Here is an 18,003-nt window from a genome sequence, read left to right on the forward strand (position 1 = left end):
TTCAGTTCTGGCTCTTTTTGGCTCTCTTCCCTGCAAGGATCATCATTTAGTATATCATCTTTTATATCAAAAACATCTTTGTCTAAACAATCAATGATATCTAAACTATCAACAAGTTCTGTTTGATCAGTTTGTTTGGTCAAACAGTATTCTGGTTGTATTTCTTCAGAGGCTTGTTCTTGTACTTGCCAACTTTCATCATATGTCTCACCATCTTGGAGCTCTTCCTCTTTTCTTACCATGTCTGCTCTCATTTTGGCGGCTATTCGATCTGCTTCTTGTTGGACATTTTGCAAAGTCTCCAACGTCTTATGAAGATTAGTTCTGAGATCTTGAGGCATTGCATATCTTGATGGTTCATAGAATCCTTCACATGCATGTATTTGTTGGAGTTGTTGTGCTTCAAGAGCTTGTGCAGTTTGGTCTATAACAAAACTTTTCGCAGCAGCGATTTGTTCATAAAGTTCTGCGAGGCGAAAAGGTGTCCATTCCTCATCCATGATTTAATTCTGCGATGGTGACTTCTTCAGAGGTAGATTCAGTGGTGCTACCTTTTTTTTTTTTATTTGGTCCTGAAAGAAAAACAAATAAGTTAAATCAACTCCCCGGCAACGGCGCCAATTTTTGACTCGCGGTTGTCGAAGCCGGTAAAAAATAACCTTTCTGGTTATCAACAATTTACAACTGCAGATAGTGGTGAAAGGATCGAATCCACAGGGAATTGAAGACTTACCTATTTTCCTTATCAAGACCAAAAAAATAAACTGAAACAAAAATAAACTGCAAAAGAAGAAAACTGAAAACGAGATAAACTGAAACGAGATAAAACTGAAACGAGATAAAACTGAAATAAGATAAAACTGAAACGAGATAAAACTGAAAACGAGATAAACTGAAACGAGATAAAACTGAAATGAGATAAAACTGAAAGAGAAATAAACGGAAAGCAAAATAAACTAAAACGAGATAAAACTGAAACCAACTAAACTGTAAGTAAAATGGGGGGGGGGTTTTGAGATTGATTTAATTAATCTAAAACTGAAAGCAATAAAAATAAGGCAAATAATAAAAATAAAGAGAAATAAATAATAAGAAAGATCTAGTTGAAGAGTTGGATCCACTTTAGTTGTTGGGATTGATCATTGACACTTAGTTTCCTTTGGGTTGATTCAATAGATTAGTTATGGAGATGGAAGACGCTTCTCACCACCATTATCTCTCCTTATGATTAAACCAATTAGGGAACGTCCTCTAATTAATTATGTAACGACCCAAAAATCGGACCGCTACCGGCGCTAGGATCCGGGTCGACTTAAGGCCGCCGGGACCCGTAGCAAGCCTAACATAATACCTGTAAACCTGTATCATCTCATACATGATCAACAATAAGCATAAAAATTAAAACTTTCCTTTGCATACTCATCAACCAAACTCAACCTGTACATAAACATGAATATAACATTGATCCCTCTGTGGGATCTCATCTGTACCCTCAAGGGGTAACATAACCTGTGTTGAGCTGGTTTACATAAACATCATCAAAATCTCTAAGATCATGTATAAAGAGGGATACAACATTCTATGGTCAAGCACATACTAACATCCATAAAACTCATTACATAACTATACTGTACTTTTACATTACAATTTTGATCATGTCCATTGCTAGCTATTATAAAGGCATAATTTCTTTACTCTATCCGGACTCCCGCACTAAACTGTACCTGCAAGCCTGGGGGTAAAGGGAGAGGGGTGAGCTAAAAGCCCAGTGAGTAGAGCTAGTAAAACACATTAACACTATGCTCAAATGGAATGCATCATAACACAGACAATTCACATAAGGGTTGGGTGAACTTGTCACCAAATAGTCCAAGTTAACTCTGTGCCAGGCCTGTAGAATGGGGCCTGGTCTTCCTGTCATAACATACATTACTTACCATTTTCCAGGGCCTCCTCTGGGCTCCTGGTCTTCGAGTCCCATAACCGTGCCTTACTCTGTGCCAGGCCTGTAGACTGGGGCCTGGTCTTTCTTACTCTGTGCCAGGCCGTAGCATGGGGTCCTGGTCTTCCTGTCTTGGACTAATTGGGTCATCCAACATTCACCCACATCAACAACAATTTATGCAATGCGGCATATTCGTGAAAACTAATGCAATCATCCTATTCCATAATCATGATGCATGAAACATGATAAAACATTTAATTTAAAAGATTCAGTTTAGTTCCACTCACCTCTGGCTGACTCTGACAACACCGCAGCTGAACTCACTGCTGGGGTCCTCGGTTCCTCGGGTCCGAACCTACACAGGTGGACTCAAATGAGGGACCAAACATGCTAGAACATAACTCTAAACTATTCCCCAAAAACCCCCTAAAACATCCTGAAAAAATCACAGAAAATATGCATGAAATGGCTGAACAGGGCACTTTCGGCGGAACCTTCGGCGGCCGAAAGTCCTGGACAGAGACGAAACTCAGCTAGGTTCGGCGGCACCTTCGGCGGCCGAAAGTGCCAGACAGAGACGAAAGTCTCTTTTCGGGGGCAACTTCGGCAGCCGAAAGGCCTGCCTCCCCAGCCATGTTCGGCGGCCGAAAGTACCTTCGGCTGCCGAACCTGGTTTTTGCCAAAGGGCAGAAACTTGGCTCCCTTTGCACATTTCGCCTCCAAACCTTCCCAACATGCATATATCTCAACCAAAACAAGCATACAAGTTCCTAGGGGCCTCAAACATCCATATACCCCATCTACAACACTTCAATCATACACAAACAAGCTACATTGTTCAAAACATCAATATATATCCATAACTCAACATATACCCTAACATGCATTTCTACCCATAGATCTTGCATAAAACTTATTTAGAACACATAAGGAGCTTAAGATCGGCTCTTACCTCTTGAAGATCGAGAGGGAGACGACCTAAACTTGGAGATCCACGAAAATGAGCTCCTGAGCTCCCAAAGCTCCAAAACTTGTTTCAAAAGCTTAAATCTTCGAAACCAAGTGAAAACAAGTGAAAATATTGAAAGATTTAGAGGAAGAACATTGAAAATGGGTGAGGGACGGCGGAAAGCTCACCTTGGCCGAAAATAGGGAAAAAGCTCGCCCGTTTTCGGCTAAGGGACCCTTTTATAGTGGCTGGCCAGACCACGTTCGGGGGCCGAATGTGCCTCCGCATCCATGCAAAATGTTCGGCGGCCGAACTTGACTTTCGGCGGCCGAACCTTTGCTTCCCTAACTCATGCTTTCGGGGGCCTAACGTGCCTCCAAAACGCATGCATGTTCGGCGGCCGAACTTGACTTTCGGCGGCCGAACCTGGGTTTTCCTCCAAAGACTTTTCATGCAAAAACTCATTAAATTTCATACTTAAAATCATAAAACACATTAAAACATTTTTATAAAACATGATTCTACCCTTCTAGAGGTCTCCGACATCCGAGATTCCACCGGACGGTAGGAATTCCGATACCGGAGTCTAGCCGGGTATTACAAATTACTAATTAACAAATTGCCAAGGAACGTCCTTGGGCCTTAGGCATCAAAACAATTGTCAATTGCATTAAGAAATAGAGAGATCCAATCCTAACTACCCAAACGTATGGAGATAACGCTAGATCATACAATTTTCTTGGGTTTTATCCCAAGTGTTCTTATGTAAGAATAATCTAAGCAATTACGGACTTAAATCATCTAAACTAACATATTATTACTTTGCAATCAAGAATCAACATAGATCTAAACAACAAAGCAATATTGAAATCAAGCATGAAATTGCATAAATATTGAACAACCAAAAGTTAAACAATGTTTGATCAAGTCTCCCAATCCATAAAACAATCACCTAATCTTCAACTAGAATAAAAGATTTCAGCCTCTCATGGCTGAAACAAAACAAAAAATAAAAGAAAAGAAGAAAGGTAGAAGAAGAGATGTGAATTTCGTAGGTGTCTCCCAAGGGGAGCTTAAGGGACCTTTAGAGGCTCCTTATGTGGCTTTTTATAGTTGAAAAATGTTGTCCTAGGTCATACTTACTGTCCAAGAGGTATTTTCTGCCCAAGTTATGTCTAAAAAGGAAAGAATCACATTTTTCGGCTTCAGAAGGAAGGCTGCGCGCGAATGCTTTGCAGAAGGAAGTTGGTGCGCGCGGTTTGGTCTCAGAAAGGGAAAGAGGCGCAGATTGTGCTTCCTAAATAAGTTTAGATGCTGACCTTACTTCCTAATTAGTGTAGAGGCTGCCCAAGATGCTGCCCATGTGCAACTTGCTGCCCAAGTTGTTGCAGAAAAGGAAGGTGGCGCGCAGATGGCTCTCAGAAGAGGAAAGCATGCATATTGTTTCTGAATAGGAAGGATGCACGAATTTTGATCTTCAAAGGGGAAGATATGCTTGTCTATACATTCCTTTTTAGGTGGAGCCTCTTTTGAAATTTGAATATTGAATGCAGAAGAGGAAGAGCATCTCTTTGAGATCTTGCTGCCTAAATAGGAAGATATGACTGTTGCAGTGTGTGCACATCTTTGAACAAGGAAAGAAAGATCTGCGATTTGAATTTCAAATAATCTTCTGACTGAGCTTTCCTTGTTTGCTTTTGCTTCTGCACTTTCCTCATTTGAAAACTTTCCTTTTCTGAAAACTTTACTTATTTGGAAACTTTCCTTATTTGGCACTTTTTGGCAGTTTTAAGAGCATTTTCTTCAGATTGTCTCTTTACACCTAATATCTGCAAAACATAATTAAAATCACAAAATTAAGCAGAAAAGATGTAAATAAACATCAAGAACATAATGATAAAATGGACTAAAATATGCTCTATTAGGCCACTATATGAAGTCATTGTCTTGGACTGTCATGAGCACTTCAGCTCTAGACGCATTCAAGGGAGTGACTACCTTAGGAATCCAGGATTGATAGGGTCCCTACTCCTTCATCTCCCACCGTGTCTGTTCAACGCTTCAGGCCCCCAGTCTTGCCTCCTTTTCTGTCTGTTTAGCCACTTATCCTCCCCAGTCTTTCCTCTGTGTCCTGCTTCCTTGGCAAATTTGCTAGTGGTCAAGGCATCGTCTTGCCTTATATATTTTTTTGCTCTCTTCATCAACTCTGTCAAGGTGGTGGGCAGCTTTCTGCACAGCGATCCCAAAAACAATAGGGAGGTGGTATCCTTCTACATGGCTTTTACTGCTTTGGCTTCGTCGAGCTCAGGAATTTATAGAGCCTCCAAGTTAAACCTAGCCACATATTCCCTCAAAGATTCATTCCTCCTCTGCTGAACTGTTTATAGGTAGCTCGTTTTCCTTTCGACTAGGACCCTAGCAATGAACCTGCTGATAAACATGCTGGCTAGGTCCATAAAACTTTTAATGCTCCCTACCTCTAGGTTATTGAACTATGCTCGAGCTGGCCCAATAAAGGTGGTGGGAAAAACTTTGCACATCAAAGCATCCAAATGGGTTTGCAAATCCATGAACATTTTATATTTCAAGACGTGCTCTTAGGGGTTCCCGTGCCGTCATACGCCACCATTGTTGGCATCATGAATTTTTTTGGGATGGTTTCTGTTGTACCCATCTCACGAATGGGGATGAGGTTGGAAGCAGGGGCTACTGTTGTTTCGTGCCCCCAGCTCTGCTAGCAGTTGCTCTTTCAGCCTCTTCAGCTTTTGATCTACATCTACCTCTTCTGTCCCTGGCCTTTTCTATAGGCGGTAGTTTCTTTTCAACTCTTCACTTTCTGACCTTTCTACTGGCTTAGAAGAATAGTTTTCAGCTCCGTCATTCTCAATAAGCTCTCTTACTACTCGGTCTCTCACTTTGGCCACAGGCTCGTTCCTTCTGTTAGCTTTTCTATCTCCATTGCCTATCCTCCTGCTGCTTTGCTGAGGGATTTGATGGTTTAGTGTGGGTTAGGACTCATTAACGTTGAACCCTTCGGTTACTGGTGGTATGCTCAACGGGGTACTGAGTCCCCTTTGTTACAACATCTGCCCTAGCTAATGAGCAGTGTTTTATAGTTGGAGAGCCATGTTTTGTAGATCATGATTAGATAGAGTGGTTCCAGGCATGGTCCCTGCTGAACTTGGCAAAGAGTTAAACAACACAGGTGGTTGATTTAGTGAGGCAGTAGGGCTGGAAAATGAGAACTGTGGTCTTTTTTGAGTAGAGCTCAGATCGTTTGGGGTGTTTTCAGTACGATTTTCACCGTGATTGGCCATGCGGATCTCAGTGGGTATGGTGAGGATAAGAACTCCAGTAATGAAAAGATCTCTTTCATTTTCCACAGACAACATTAATTGATATTCTGAGATCCAACAGAGGGTAGGCACAAAGTATATATTTGTGAACTTGGTCCAATTGGCTCATACCTTTCTTCTTTTATCCCTTTCTTCTTTTATTCTTTTCCTCTAGTGACGCATAACTGCCATCCTACATTGTTATACTCTATCATTATCATGCGAAGATACGTACGTACTGTGCCATTTCTCATAATTAGACAACCATTTAATTCTTTCCAACGCAACGTGGATACGATACCGAATGTATAGGGGTCTGTTGCCCACTAACCCATCAAGTCAGTTGAGCTGGATCTTCCTACGATGGACCCGAGTCTTATTCTGTCCGATTTATTTGCACGAAATCGGGGCCGTGCGTTAGTGGACCTGCATAACGAATTTCGATGTGGTTACAATCCAGTCATTCTACATGGATTTAGTTGTGGCCCGAGCATATGAGACCCTTATCGGCTTAAATAACATACTCGAACGATCATAAATTGCAAGGTTAAATGACCCGTATATCCCATCGTCAATCCAGTACTCAATCTCCTCTCCTCTCACTCGTTTCCCTATCACATTTGTCACCATCGTGAATGCAGTTTCAGCAAAGAATCTGCCAGGCTCAGCAATCACCGTAAGCAATGATTCATTGGGAAAATATTCTTGGATTGAATCTCATTAAACAATGGTTGGTTGAAATGATTATAAAAAAATCCTTATAATCACTTTTTTAAATGATTGGTTGAAAATTATAATGAGTAGTGAATAATTAAAAAAAATAAAATAATAAATATTTTTCAACCAATAAAACAGAGTTGCTTCTTCAGTTTGGAGTTGTATAGGCAAGATAGGTGGGCATAGCAAATCTATTAAACCCATTAAACTTGGTTGCAGGAGAGGTAGTATAGGCACCCATGTTGTAGAACACTACCAAATCACCAACTTGTAGCTCAACCAACTTGCAATCACTCACTACAATATCTAATGCATCACAAGTGGGTCCAAATATAGTAGATGAAGCAGCTGCTTCTGAACCTGCACAATCACCATCTTCACTTTGCAGTAGCAATGGCTTCAAAATCATAGAGGAACGATCGTACACTGCAAGGTTAAATGACCCATAAATCCCATCATCAATCCAGTACTGAATTGCTTCTCCTCTGATTACTCTTTTCCCGATAACATTTGTCACCATAGTGAATGCAGTTTCAACAAAGAATCTCCCTGGCTCAGCAATCACTGAAACTGATTTTTCATCAGGAAAATATTCCTGGATTGAATCATTTACAGTTTTTGCTATCTCATCAAATAGTGGGATGTCTCTAAACCCTCTTCCGATGTTAAGAATATGCATCGGAGGCATTTTGAGCTCAGCAGCCGCACTGAATACAAATCTTGCTGCAGAAATTGCAGTACGAAAGATTTTTGCCTCTGATGCTTTGTACCCTACATGGAATGAAACTCCAAGAACCTGTAGACCAGCCTGATGTGCATGTTGGAGAAGTGGCCCAATCTCATCAGGAAAGGCACCAAATTTTTCATTAATCGAACGTGAAGAGATCATCTTGAGATGATCATCGTTTGGTACTTTAAGTCGAAGAAGCAATCTGCAGTGAGGATGCCACTTCTTGATCTTATTAACTTCTTCTTTGGAATCAAAGGTTGTGAGATTTACTCCAACTTTTGCTGCATACTTAATATGGGAAATAGCTTTGCATGGATTGGCGTAAAGAATCCTCCCAGGACTGTAACCAAGGCCAAGAATGGTCTCAATCTCAGCCTTGCTCCCACAGTCGAAGTTTGCTCCAAGAGTTGCAAGAGCAACAAGTATTGCAGCTTCGCAATTGCACTTAACAGCATAAAAGGGCTTCACATTAGGCAGGGACTGATTCCATTTCTCCATGAGTCCAATCACAACCCTTAGATCAAGAACATAAAAGGGTTCAGTCTCTTGCTGATTTTCATTAATAGATCTTATAAAATTGGTGAGAGCATCTCTTGGAAGTGTAGCAATATCTTGGCTTTTCACCCTGCTAACCTCTGATATGACTTTGAGATCCTTTGCACTAACTGGATTGAGAGACATGGATGAAGGCTGGTGATGCTTGTGAGGTAATTAATAATAGATGGAATAAGAGTTGGTTTGATAATGGACCTCAAAATCATGCCCTTATTTATAGCTGCGATTCATGAATAAAAGAAACTGGAATATGAATGATCATATTACTTTTAATTTTGACTAAAATTCTAAAATTAAACAAATTGTTAAGTGTGATATAGTTAATCTTTTATGAATAAGCTAATTGATTCTAATTTGTTTTGGCCCCAGCTTCAGCCACCACTCACATGAAGATATTTGTTTTTATTATAAGAGGAAATTAATTGAAGATTATAGATAATATTTTTTAATTACAAGTTGATAGAAAGAGAATTAATTATGAAATCAGGATTCACGTGTATACAAGTTTATATATAATTAAATAATTTATTCCAAATAAAATTATAGTAACCAAATCAATAATTTTTGCAATTATTATGGATCATTGATTTCTCTACAACAAGTATGTTGGAGCTTTTTAATTAATTATTAAGGATGTTGATAACAAGATATGTGAAATATTCCTAAGAAGAAAGATATGAATTAAATAAAAACAAAAAATATAACCTAAGGATGAAACCAAATGAAAAGAAAATTTAATATATAGGCAGGCATGACTCATGTGCATCTTACTTGTTGATGTGATTAAATCATCCAAAATGTGAATCACATTGATTTTGTGCATTGTCTTTTCTTGCTCTCCTAACTCTCTCATTGTCTTACTTTAACTTTTGCAATTAAATTGAAAGCTATTTATATTGCCAGCTTTATGTGGATCTCAACATTGCTTTTTCCCTCACATGTGATAGATGAAATATATATTTTCTCAAGCATCACAACCACTTAATTTGATATAAATGCTCTCTCACTAGTTCAGTTTATAAAATCCAAAATAAATATGCTAATCTTCATCAAAAGCTAATGATGAATTTATTTCACCTTTCAATATATATACATAATGGCACAAAAATTACTATGAAATCGGACATTTTATTCCAAGTTTTGGATGAATCAACACCCCAGTCCCTCTAGCTTCTTATTTCAATCTACTTAACTTTTACCTACACTGAGGCATATATATTGTAATACCCGGCTAGACCCCGGCATCAGAATTCCAACTTTCCGACGGAATTTCTGTTAGAATCCGGAATTCTCGAATGTCAGAGCCTTTTAGAAGGGGTAAAATATGTTTTTATGAAATGTTTTAATGTTTTTAAGGTTTTTAACAAAGAAAGTAAATTGAGTTTTAAAAGAAAAAGGCATGAAGGAAAAAACCTAGGTTCGGCCGCCGAACATGGGGAACTTGCGGAAGCTCTTTTGGCCCCCGAAGGTGGTCTGGCCAGCCACCTATAAAAGACCCCTTGTCCAAAAATGAGCGAGTTTTTCCTCCATTTTCGGGCATAGGTGAGTTCTTGCCCTTCCATGATTGTTTTGGTTGATTTTATGTTTTTCCTTCAAGATCTTTATGAGTTTTAACTTGTTTTGAAGTTTTGAGCACAAAACCGAAGTTTTAAGAGTTTGGAGACTCCGGAGACCGTTTTCTCTCGCCTCCGAGTTTGGGTTGTGAATACCCTTAGATCTCCAAGAGGTAAGCCTAAATCTTTATTTCCATTATGTTTTGAATGAGTTTTAAGAAGGGTTTATGGGTTATTAATGCATGTTTAGAGTAGATCTAATATGTTAGGGTTATGTTAGTTTAATGATAAATGGTATGTTTATGTGTTGTTTGTTGGGGTTTAGGCTAGTTTTATGCTCCTATATGCATAAATGAGTGTATATGCATGTTTTAGAATAGTTGGATGCATGTTTGGTTAGTTTTGGGTGGCTGGTTTTGAGAGGCAGAATCAGGTTCTGCCATTCTGGAGAACCCAGGTTTGACCGTCAAAGCAAGGTTCGGCCGCCGAAGCAAGGTTTGGCCGCCAAAGCAAGGTTCGGCCGCCGAACCTGCCTGTGGAGGCAGTTTTAGGCCGCCTAAACTCGCCCCCGAAAGTTGGACTTTCGGCTCTGGAGGGGAGTTTCGGCCGCTGAACCTGCCCCCGAAGGTTAGTGACTTTTGGATCTGTGAAGGCTTTCGGCCACCGAACCTGCCCCCGAAAGTGCCTGACTTTCGGATCTGTAGGGACCTTCGGCCGCCGAACCTGCCACCGAAAGTCTCATGCCCAGCCTTCCTTTGCTTGTTTTGCATGAATGTTTTATGATATTTTATAATGTTTTAGGGGGTTTTTGGAGAGTTGTTTGGAGTTTTTATAGAGTATGTTTGGTCCCTCATTTGAATCTACCTGTGTAGGATCGGACCCGAGGAACCGAGTAGGCCAGCAGTGTTAGCTGCTTCAGAGTCAGTTGAGTTTCAGCCAGAGGTGAGTAGAACAGAACTCTTTTTATTTTAAAGCAATTAAACTTTTAAGCATGTTCATGCATCATGAATGACATGTTATGAAATAGGTTGTTTTGTATTAGAATTCACGAATATGACACATTGCATAATATGATGTTAATGTGGATGGATGTTGGATAACCCATTGGCCCTCGATATGATATAATATGATATGGTATGGAAGTCCAGGTCGAAACCCATTCTACGCCCCTGGCACAGAGTAAGAGAAAGTCCAGGTCGAGACCCATTCTATGCCCCTGGCACATTGGATATGTTATGTTATGATATGTTAAGCGAAAGTTCTGAGGAGCTCCCGTTGTGGGCCGGGCACATTGAATTATGTAGAGGGTCATTGGTGACAAGTCCATCCTTGATGTGAATTGTTTGTGATGTGATGCATTTCATGAAAGTATATTTTTAAATAAATATTTTATTGTTCTGCTCATTGAGCTTTAGTAGCTCACCCCTTTCCCCTAACCCCGGGTTGCAGGGTCAGAGGTAGCTCAGGAGGTCAGCAAGGGTAATGGTTATGGTTATGCTATGTAATAGTTTTATAGTGGACATATAAAATAATGTAATATAATGTATTATGGATAGATTTATGTTTTGCCCTAGTGATGTATGGTTAATCCCTTTGTACATGATTTTTATGTAAATGTTTTTTTTTAATGATGAGATATGTTGAATCACGCTTGACATATGAGATGTTGACCCAACTGGAGCATTTGATGAGGGCTCCAGTAAAGAGTTTTTATGTATATAGTTATGGTGCATGCACAAGTCAAGCTTGATATATAGAAAGTTTAAAATTTTTATGAAAATATATGATCATGTATAAAATTTATCAGGTATAACAGGATAGGTGTTAGGCTTATTACGGATTCCGGCGACCTTAAGTCGATTTGAATCTTAGCGCCGGTAGCGGTCCGATTTCCGAATCGTTACATATATTGTAATAATTAAATTTTTTTAAAAAAACAACACTTTGTAATGAGTCGCTAACCATTATTGTAATGATATGTTAATTGTCATAAACACTCTAATGTAAATGATTCCGACTTGATCAAATTCAGTGGCTGATTTTTTTTTTTTTTTTTAAATAGAAAAGGAAGAAAAAAAAAACTAAATAGATTTTTATTGGACATTCTCATATATGGAGTAGACTAATAGAATCAAACTTTTTTTTTTCAATTTTATTATAAAACTTCCATTATATTTTGATAAAACTATCCGTGTCAAACTCAAAATCCGCAATATATCATCCGTCCGGCGTACTATAACTAGTCTAATAGAAATTTACCAAAAAAAAAAGAGTATGGAGGAGCCAGCAATAATTGACAACCACCGTATGAATCCAAATTCTACCAGAAGAAATTCAAGGCTTTTTCTTTCCAAACAATAAGCTCCATGAATACGTGTTGCCTTTCTGTGCAGCCACTTCAACTCGCCTTCCCCCAATCTAACTCCATCAATCATAAATTTTATTCCATTAGAGGTCATAATACATGCAACTAATTAAAAATGAGAACCACTTAACAGCACAAAACTGGATCAAATTAAAATGCTGCAATTAAAAAATGGACTACAAATATATAGAAAATGTTTATGGATCCATTATTTTCAAGTTAGAAGATACCTTGTCCATGAGCCAGTAGCCAATCGTTGGCATGTATTGCACTACATACATAACAGCTAGTACAGGCTGAAACAAACATAACAAGATTTAATAATTTCACAAACTATAATACGCTACAGAGGTCAACTAGAAAACATAAAAATTGCAGCATTTTATTAAAATGCAAAGAAAGAAAAGTTTACAGATATATGGATTTCTACCAGTGTAATGGCAAAAATATGAGAATTTGCAAATCTAGTTTATGGATCCAATCCTGAAACTTTGTCCTGTTTTGAACAAAAGTCTTTAATTGAAGGAGTATATGCAACAGGGATGACATTATGGTAAGAGTGATTTGGAAAATAGATACAAATTAACTCTTCACTGTGGATATTCACTGCAGAACATATGAAAACTGAAAAAAGAGAAACACTTTTGAGAATATTGAGGGAGGAAATAGAATTTATTATGAATCTATCACCGAGGTTATTTTTAAAAAACGAAAACATTATATATCATGTTTAATGATAATAGCATGCCTTCTATGTAATTGAAGTACCTGAATTGAATAAAATTACAAGTAGAAGGAATATAGCAGAAGTTATTTCTAACAGGAAAGAAAATACCTGGTCTGATATCCAAGCCTCCTTTAAACCATGGGTGGCTGCAATAATTGTCAATTCTGCACACCTTTCTGATGACACATGTTTCTGTAAACATAATACCATTCAGTTAAAATCAAACAGGCAGAGGTAATATACCATGAAATATATTCTGCAACAAAAGCAAAAGATAGTTGCGTGCAATCTGCCTTGTTCTTCATTATCATACAGAACTCACTATTATACAACATTTCGTTTGTTAAAAATAGATGGCAAGTGAAGGCCAGTTTTAACCATATGATTACAAGTTTCACCTCAGAACCCTTCCTTGCTGAGGTTGTCACTCCATAACCTTTTGTTTCTATTGGCCCGGGACAAACAATGGTTATTTTGATCCCTTTTTTACAAAGCTGCAATATAACAAAATTAAAAAGGCTGTAAGAACCAGGCACGAAGAATAAAAATGTGAAAAAATTTGTCACAGTATGAAGTATTAAATTCTTGGGTATTGTCTTCATGCTTAGAATATCAATCTTGTATCAGTGTCTACTAACATAACTCAGCAACACAATCAATACTAAAAAGCAGCAGCGCACAACACAGTCAATAATTACACATTTGTCATCTTGTAGTTTAGTTAATTAATTAATTTTATTTTCATTTACTTGAGGTTTGCAAGAAAGGATAAGCAATACACTCATATAGTTTTATTTTGACTGTTATAGAAAGGCAGTCTACTTGATTGATGATACGATCATTAACTGATAAAAGTTAGGCAACCAACAAGTACTACAACCACCTAAAAGCATTACCAGAAAATCCATTAAAGCATAAAGAGGTAAGATTTGATCAATTAGTAGTTAAAGATTTCATACGCTTGAGGGCAATTGAGAAATCCTAGATTATCATTAACCTGCAATTTCAGAAACACAAATGAATAAAGGATGCCTCTTACCTCCATGATGTATTGGCTAATGGACTTTCAATCTTTTTCATTCTTATTGCATTTGCTTCACTCAATTTGTCATGGATCTTTACCCAAAATCAAACCATTCTAAGCTAGCCCCCAATAGCTATATTTAAGTTGTAAGTTATACATTTCTACAAATGCAAGAAAAGAACAATGCAACATTTCCCCTTCCTTTTGCTCAAGATAGAAGTTATTAACATACCTCAGAACGCAAGGACTGAAAATACCCATTTAGAGCAAACTTAGAAGCAGAGTATACAGCCTGTCCTGGAGTAGGTACCTTGCCTGCAGCACTACTCATCTGCCCATAAGATATAACTGATTTCAGGTGAATGAAATAATACTAATGTAAGAATAGACTGTATAACAGCCTGATTAAAGTTGTATGCAAAGATTATCCATGCGATAAATTTATCTCTAGATCCAATAATGATGTGCCATAATTTACATGTCCAACTGCACAAAGTTTTGGTGCATGCTCAAAGCAGACAATAGTAAAGACATTGTTGATCACATACCACAACAAAATGGCCTCTTCCTCGCTTTAGCATTAAAGTTGCCAGTAGTCGTGTAAGAGATATTGTCCCCAGAACATTAATGTTGAATGTAACCTATTTCAAAACCAAAAGTACCTCAGTAAGTTTAGATCAAAAGCATAGGACCAGGTTGTACATGGACAATCCTTGCATAACAATATCCTATTGACTAGAGTAGACTAGAGTTGTGGCTTCTGCAGGTGTTGCATAGCAAAATGATTAATGGTTAAAAAGGTTATTTCAGACATAATAATTGCACTAGATCAATCATCAAATACCAAAGGAACAGATTCAATATGGTACCTTGAGACTTTCCTCAGTTACATCCAGAGCTGTAGTTTTCTGCTTAAAAAAAAGGTGGGTCAAATACAAGTTCTTATCCACCCAAAATATAGAACACAGAATACTAGCAAGGTCAGTTATGCATAAGAGGCATAGTGTGAATGATGTTTAGGCCACTTAAGATATTCAGTTTGTAGCCAAGAATGCATGTAGCACCTTGTTTTTTAACTTGCTTTTTAACTTGCTTTTTTGGACAAATATTTGATCTTTCATCTCTTTCATGTCAAGCTATATATTTAATGCATGTAGCACTTTGTTTTTTAACTTGCTTTTTTGGAGAAATATTTGATCTTTCATCTCTTTCATGTGAAGCCGTATATTTGCATTTGCATGCCAATGGGCAAGCATGAAAACAGTTACATCCAAATATAATATATTTGATCATTTAAAAATCTAGTCAATCTCACAAGCACATATGGAAATCGAACTTAGGAAAACATTCCAAGGAACCTAAAAAGGAATTGCACTTTGTTACATATACTCCATAACCTAGCAGCTAGTCTATGTTTTCAATCAGTGTCACTAATAATAGCATATTAGCATCAAATCACACATTTTATTCAACGGTAAATCATATTGAAAGGAAAAATGTCCTGCTTCAATTCATAACCTGGAGAACTTCATATTGATTGCTAGTGCTACGGACCAAAGATCCTCACATCTTAACATGAGCACCAGCATGAAAATGTAAGACTTAAGCAAACACAAAAGACATAACGGCGATGCTACTTCATTCTTGAAAATAGTAGGCTAAATAACACAAGGGTCAGATAAAACCCATTTTCTAGCACAGATTTACCTCATACAGTACCATGCTTTTCAAATGGATATTTACTTGTCAATAATAACCAATATCCTCTTCTCCTATCTGTTCTACTAGTATGAAATTCACCTCACCTTTCTCCACCAAACATACATATAATTTTATGGCTTCTTTGAGATCATTCCAGATCTCATGAAACATCAATAGTTTGTCTTACACATCCACATATGACATTTCCAACAAGTCAAATGAATCAATAGTGAGATCTCAAAATCCCAAATTAGAAATATCTACTTACAGGGCGCTCATAGGCTGCATTGTGGATCATATAGTCAACACCAGCTCCAAAGAAAAAGGACTCTGCTTTCTCCACTGCCTCCCTAAGAGAATCTTCACCAGAGGCCAAATCCAAAGGTAAAATCTTCACTTCATCAGGTGCATGCTTGCCTGTGGATGTGCCAACCTCATGTCAAGAATAAGAAAGAACCAATAAGGAATGAATGGCTTCCTGCAGCTTCAGATAAATGGATACACCTGTAAGTTGCTTCTTAACTCGCTCCAATTCAGCTTCATTCCGAGCAGAAAGAATGAGCTTGGCACCTAAACTTGCCAATTGTTTAGCAAGAACCTCACCTGAAATTCACCATCAAAGTGAAAACTTAAGAATAAAAAAAACATAAAAAGTGAATAGTGAGCTTCATAAACATAGCTTGGAGTTGGACCAGATATCCTTAATATGGCCACAATTATGTCCCAGTTATAAACACACAAGGGAAAAAATATACCATTGTGCATTTTAATTGCAATGTTTAAGGTCTTTTAAATTAGGTGTCAACACAACCACCTATCGACAATGAACAAAGTTTGTCCAGCATTTCAGTATTTGGATGGCATCCTCTGGACAGATATGAATTTACCATCCAAAAATGAAAGACATGATGCCTAAATTGCAGCCAAGAAAATAAAAAAAATTCCCTTCCTCCATTCGGAAGACTATATTTGACTTTGCTTTGCCAAGAATCAGGAAACAGAATCTTAATGCTGACGTTCTATATATAGCAAAATTACCCTTGACTATGAAAGCAACAGAAAGATTCCAACATAGTTAACACTTAACACCATCACAATATAGACGGGGCAAAATGCATAACCAACTACAAAAAAGCCATATATTTTAAAGAGAAGGATAATTTTTGGAACCAGTCGTCCGTATAAAGTGATAACAATGACTGCAGTGGATCACAAGATTGGTATATGACAATGGCATCTTAAATAGCTGCAACATAAAGCATAAATGCACTTCTAAATACATTCTATGTTTGCTAAAACACAAGTAATTCGATAATTTTTTGTATACTAACAGCACTTAACCAGGGAAATTGATATCAGTATTTATCATACAAACAAACAAATAAACAATATCAAACCGAAAAAACATCAATAAACTTATACGAAAATTCTAAACAGAAATGAAACTAAATTAGTAACACTAAAAAATTCTAAACAGAAAACGAAACTAAATTAATACCAATTCCACGACTAGCTCCAGTAATCCAAACGACCTGAAATTAAATTAAAAAAGAAAGAAGTAGGAGTAAACATCAATTAAACAATGTTTCACATGTATCGAAAATTCAAGAATCAAGATACCTTATCCTCGATTTCTTCCCGCTTTACATGCCTCTTGGACATCAACGTGAAGTCCCCTAAAATTTACATAAAAAAATAAAAGGGAAGATAAAGAAGAAGCAGATACAGAGAAGGTAAAAGCTAGAGATTGAAGAAGTACCATCAGCAGTGAGGAAGAAGCAGAAGAAGAAGAGCAGAGGAACGAGGAGTAGGAGAGAGAGAGAAATGAAGAGCAGAAGCAGCATCTGGGCTCGGGCTTTAGTTCAGTTATAGTTAGCTGATGGTAATTTCATTTTGCGCACTTTATAGCCGCTGCGATCTTATGCGTTCCTCCGTTTGCAGTCTATGTCCGTCCAATTGCCATGTCATAGCCACAGGCTTTAGTTTATTTTTCGTTTTAATGCGTGTCCATTAAATCATTTAATTTTGAAATAATTTAATAATAAATTGTATTCGTATGCTATTGAGATTTTTTTTTTTCCAAACATAAGTATAATTTACAATGTTAATTGAAATTTAACAAAATATTCATTGTAAAGTTGCAAAGTAAATAAACTATAGAAAACCAACATGAACCTAAAATATGTGTATAATATAATGTAAACATATTTTTCTTATATGTGGAATGAATTTGGTTTAATGAGAAAAAAATCAATTTAATTTAAAATTCAATTTTATATTCAAAATAAATAGCAATAAAGAGATTAACATATTCCTTCCCTTGGGAAATTATTTTTATTTAAAAATGTTTCTTTTCATTTTCAAATATTCTCCAAAGATAAAAGCAAATTCATTAATAAAAA

At 37.3% G+C, this 18,003-nt stretch overlaps 2 protein-coding genes across 5 annotated transcripts; both read right to left on the reverse strand.

Annotated features, from left to right (window-relative positions):
* Window positions 1-6,964: 6,964 nt before the first annotated feature.
* Window positions 6,965-8,456, reverse strand: LOC110628974 (ornithine decarboxylase). Its single transcript, XM_021775792.2, has one exon. The coding sequence runs from the start codon at window positions 8,355-8,357 to the stop codon at window positions 7,095-7,097; it is 1,263 nt and encodes a 420-aa protein (XP_021631484.1). The 5' UTR covers window positions 8,358-8,456; the 3' UTR covers window positions 6,965-7,094.
* Window positions 8,457-11,910: 3,454 nt separating this feature from the next.
* On the reverse strand, window positions 11,911-17,571 carry LOC110629041 (dehydrogenase/reductase SDR family member 7). Of its 4 annotated transcripts, none has more exons than XM_043949936.1 (12): window positions 17,361-17,571; window positions 17,222-17,277; window positions 17,100-17,133; window positions 16,106-16,204; window positions 15,870-16,018; window positions 14,770-14,808; window positions 14,449-14,541; window positions 14,133-14,231; window positions 13,266-13,370; window positions 12,985-13,068; window positions 12,380-12,445; window positions 11,911-12,202 (listed from the first exon to the last, which is right to left on the reverse strand). In XM_043949936.1, the coding sequence occupies exons 1-12, from the start codon at window positions 17,443-17,445 to the stop codon at window positions 12,119-12,121; spliced, it is 993 nt and encodes a 330-aa protein (XP_043805871.1). In that variant the 5' UTR covers window positions 17,446-17,571; the 3' UTR covers window positions 11,911-12,118. The 4 variants fall into 4 exon arrangements, with proteins under 4 accessions (XP_043805871.1, XP_021631571.1, XP_043805872.1 ...); XM_021775879.2 differs by having other exon boundaries at window positions 13,275-13,370; window positions 17,361-17,569; XM_043949937.1 differs by lacking the exon at window positions 14,770-14,808.
* Window positions 17,572-18,003: the final 432 nt, after the last annotated feature.

The sequence above is a fragment of the Manihot esculenta genome, chromosome 13, assembly GCF_001659605.2.
Source record: "Manihot esculenta cultivar AM560-2 chromosome 13, M.esculenta_v8, whole genome shotgun sequence".
Taxonomy (NCBI): domain Eukaryota; kingdom Viridiplantae; phylum Streptophyta; class Magnoliopsida; order Malpighiales; family Euphorbiaceae; genus Manihot; species Manihot esculenta.

Coding starts and splice junctions, on each gene's coding strand:
- LOC110628974 (XM_021775792.2), bottom strand. CDS start 8,357: ATGTCTCTCAATCCAGTTAGTGCAAAGGATCTCAAAGTCATATCAGAG.
- LOC110629041 (XM_043949936.1), bottom strand. CDS start 17,445: ATGCTGCTTCTGCTCTTCATTTCTCTCTCTCTCCTACTCCTCGTTCCT. Junction 16,019..16,105: donor AGTTAAGAAGCAACTTACAG/GTGTATCCATTT, acceptor GCACATCCACAG/GCAAGCATGCACCTGATGAA. Junction 13,371..14,132: donor TTCAGTCCTTGCGTTCTGAG/GTATGTTAATAA, acceptor GTTATATTGCAG/CTTTGTAAAAAAGGGATCAA.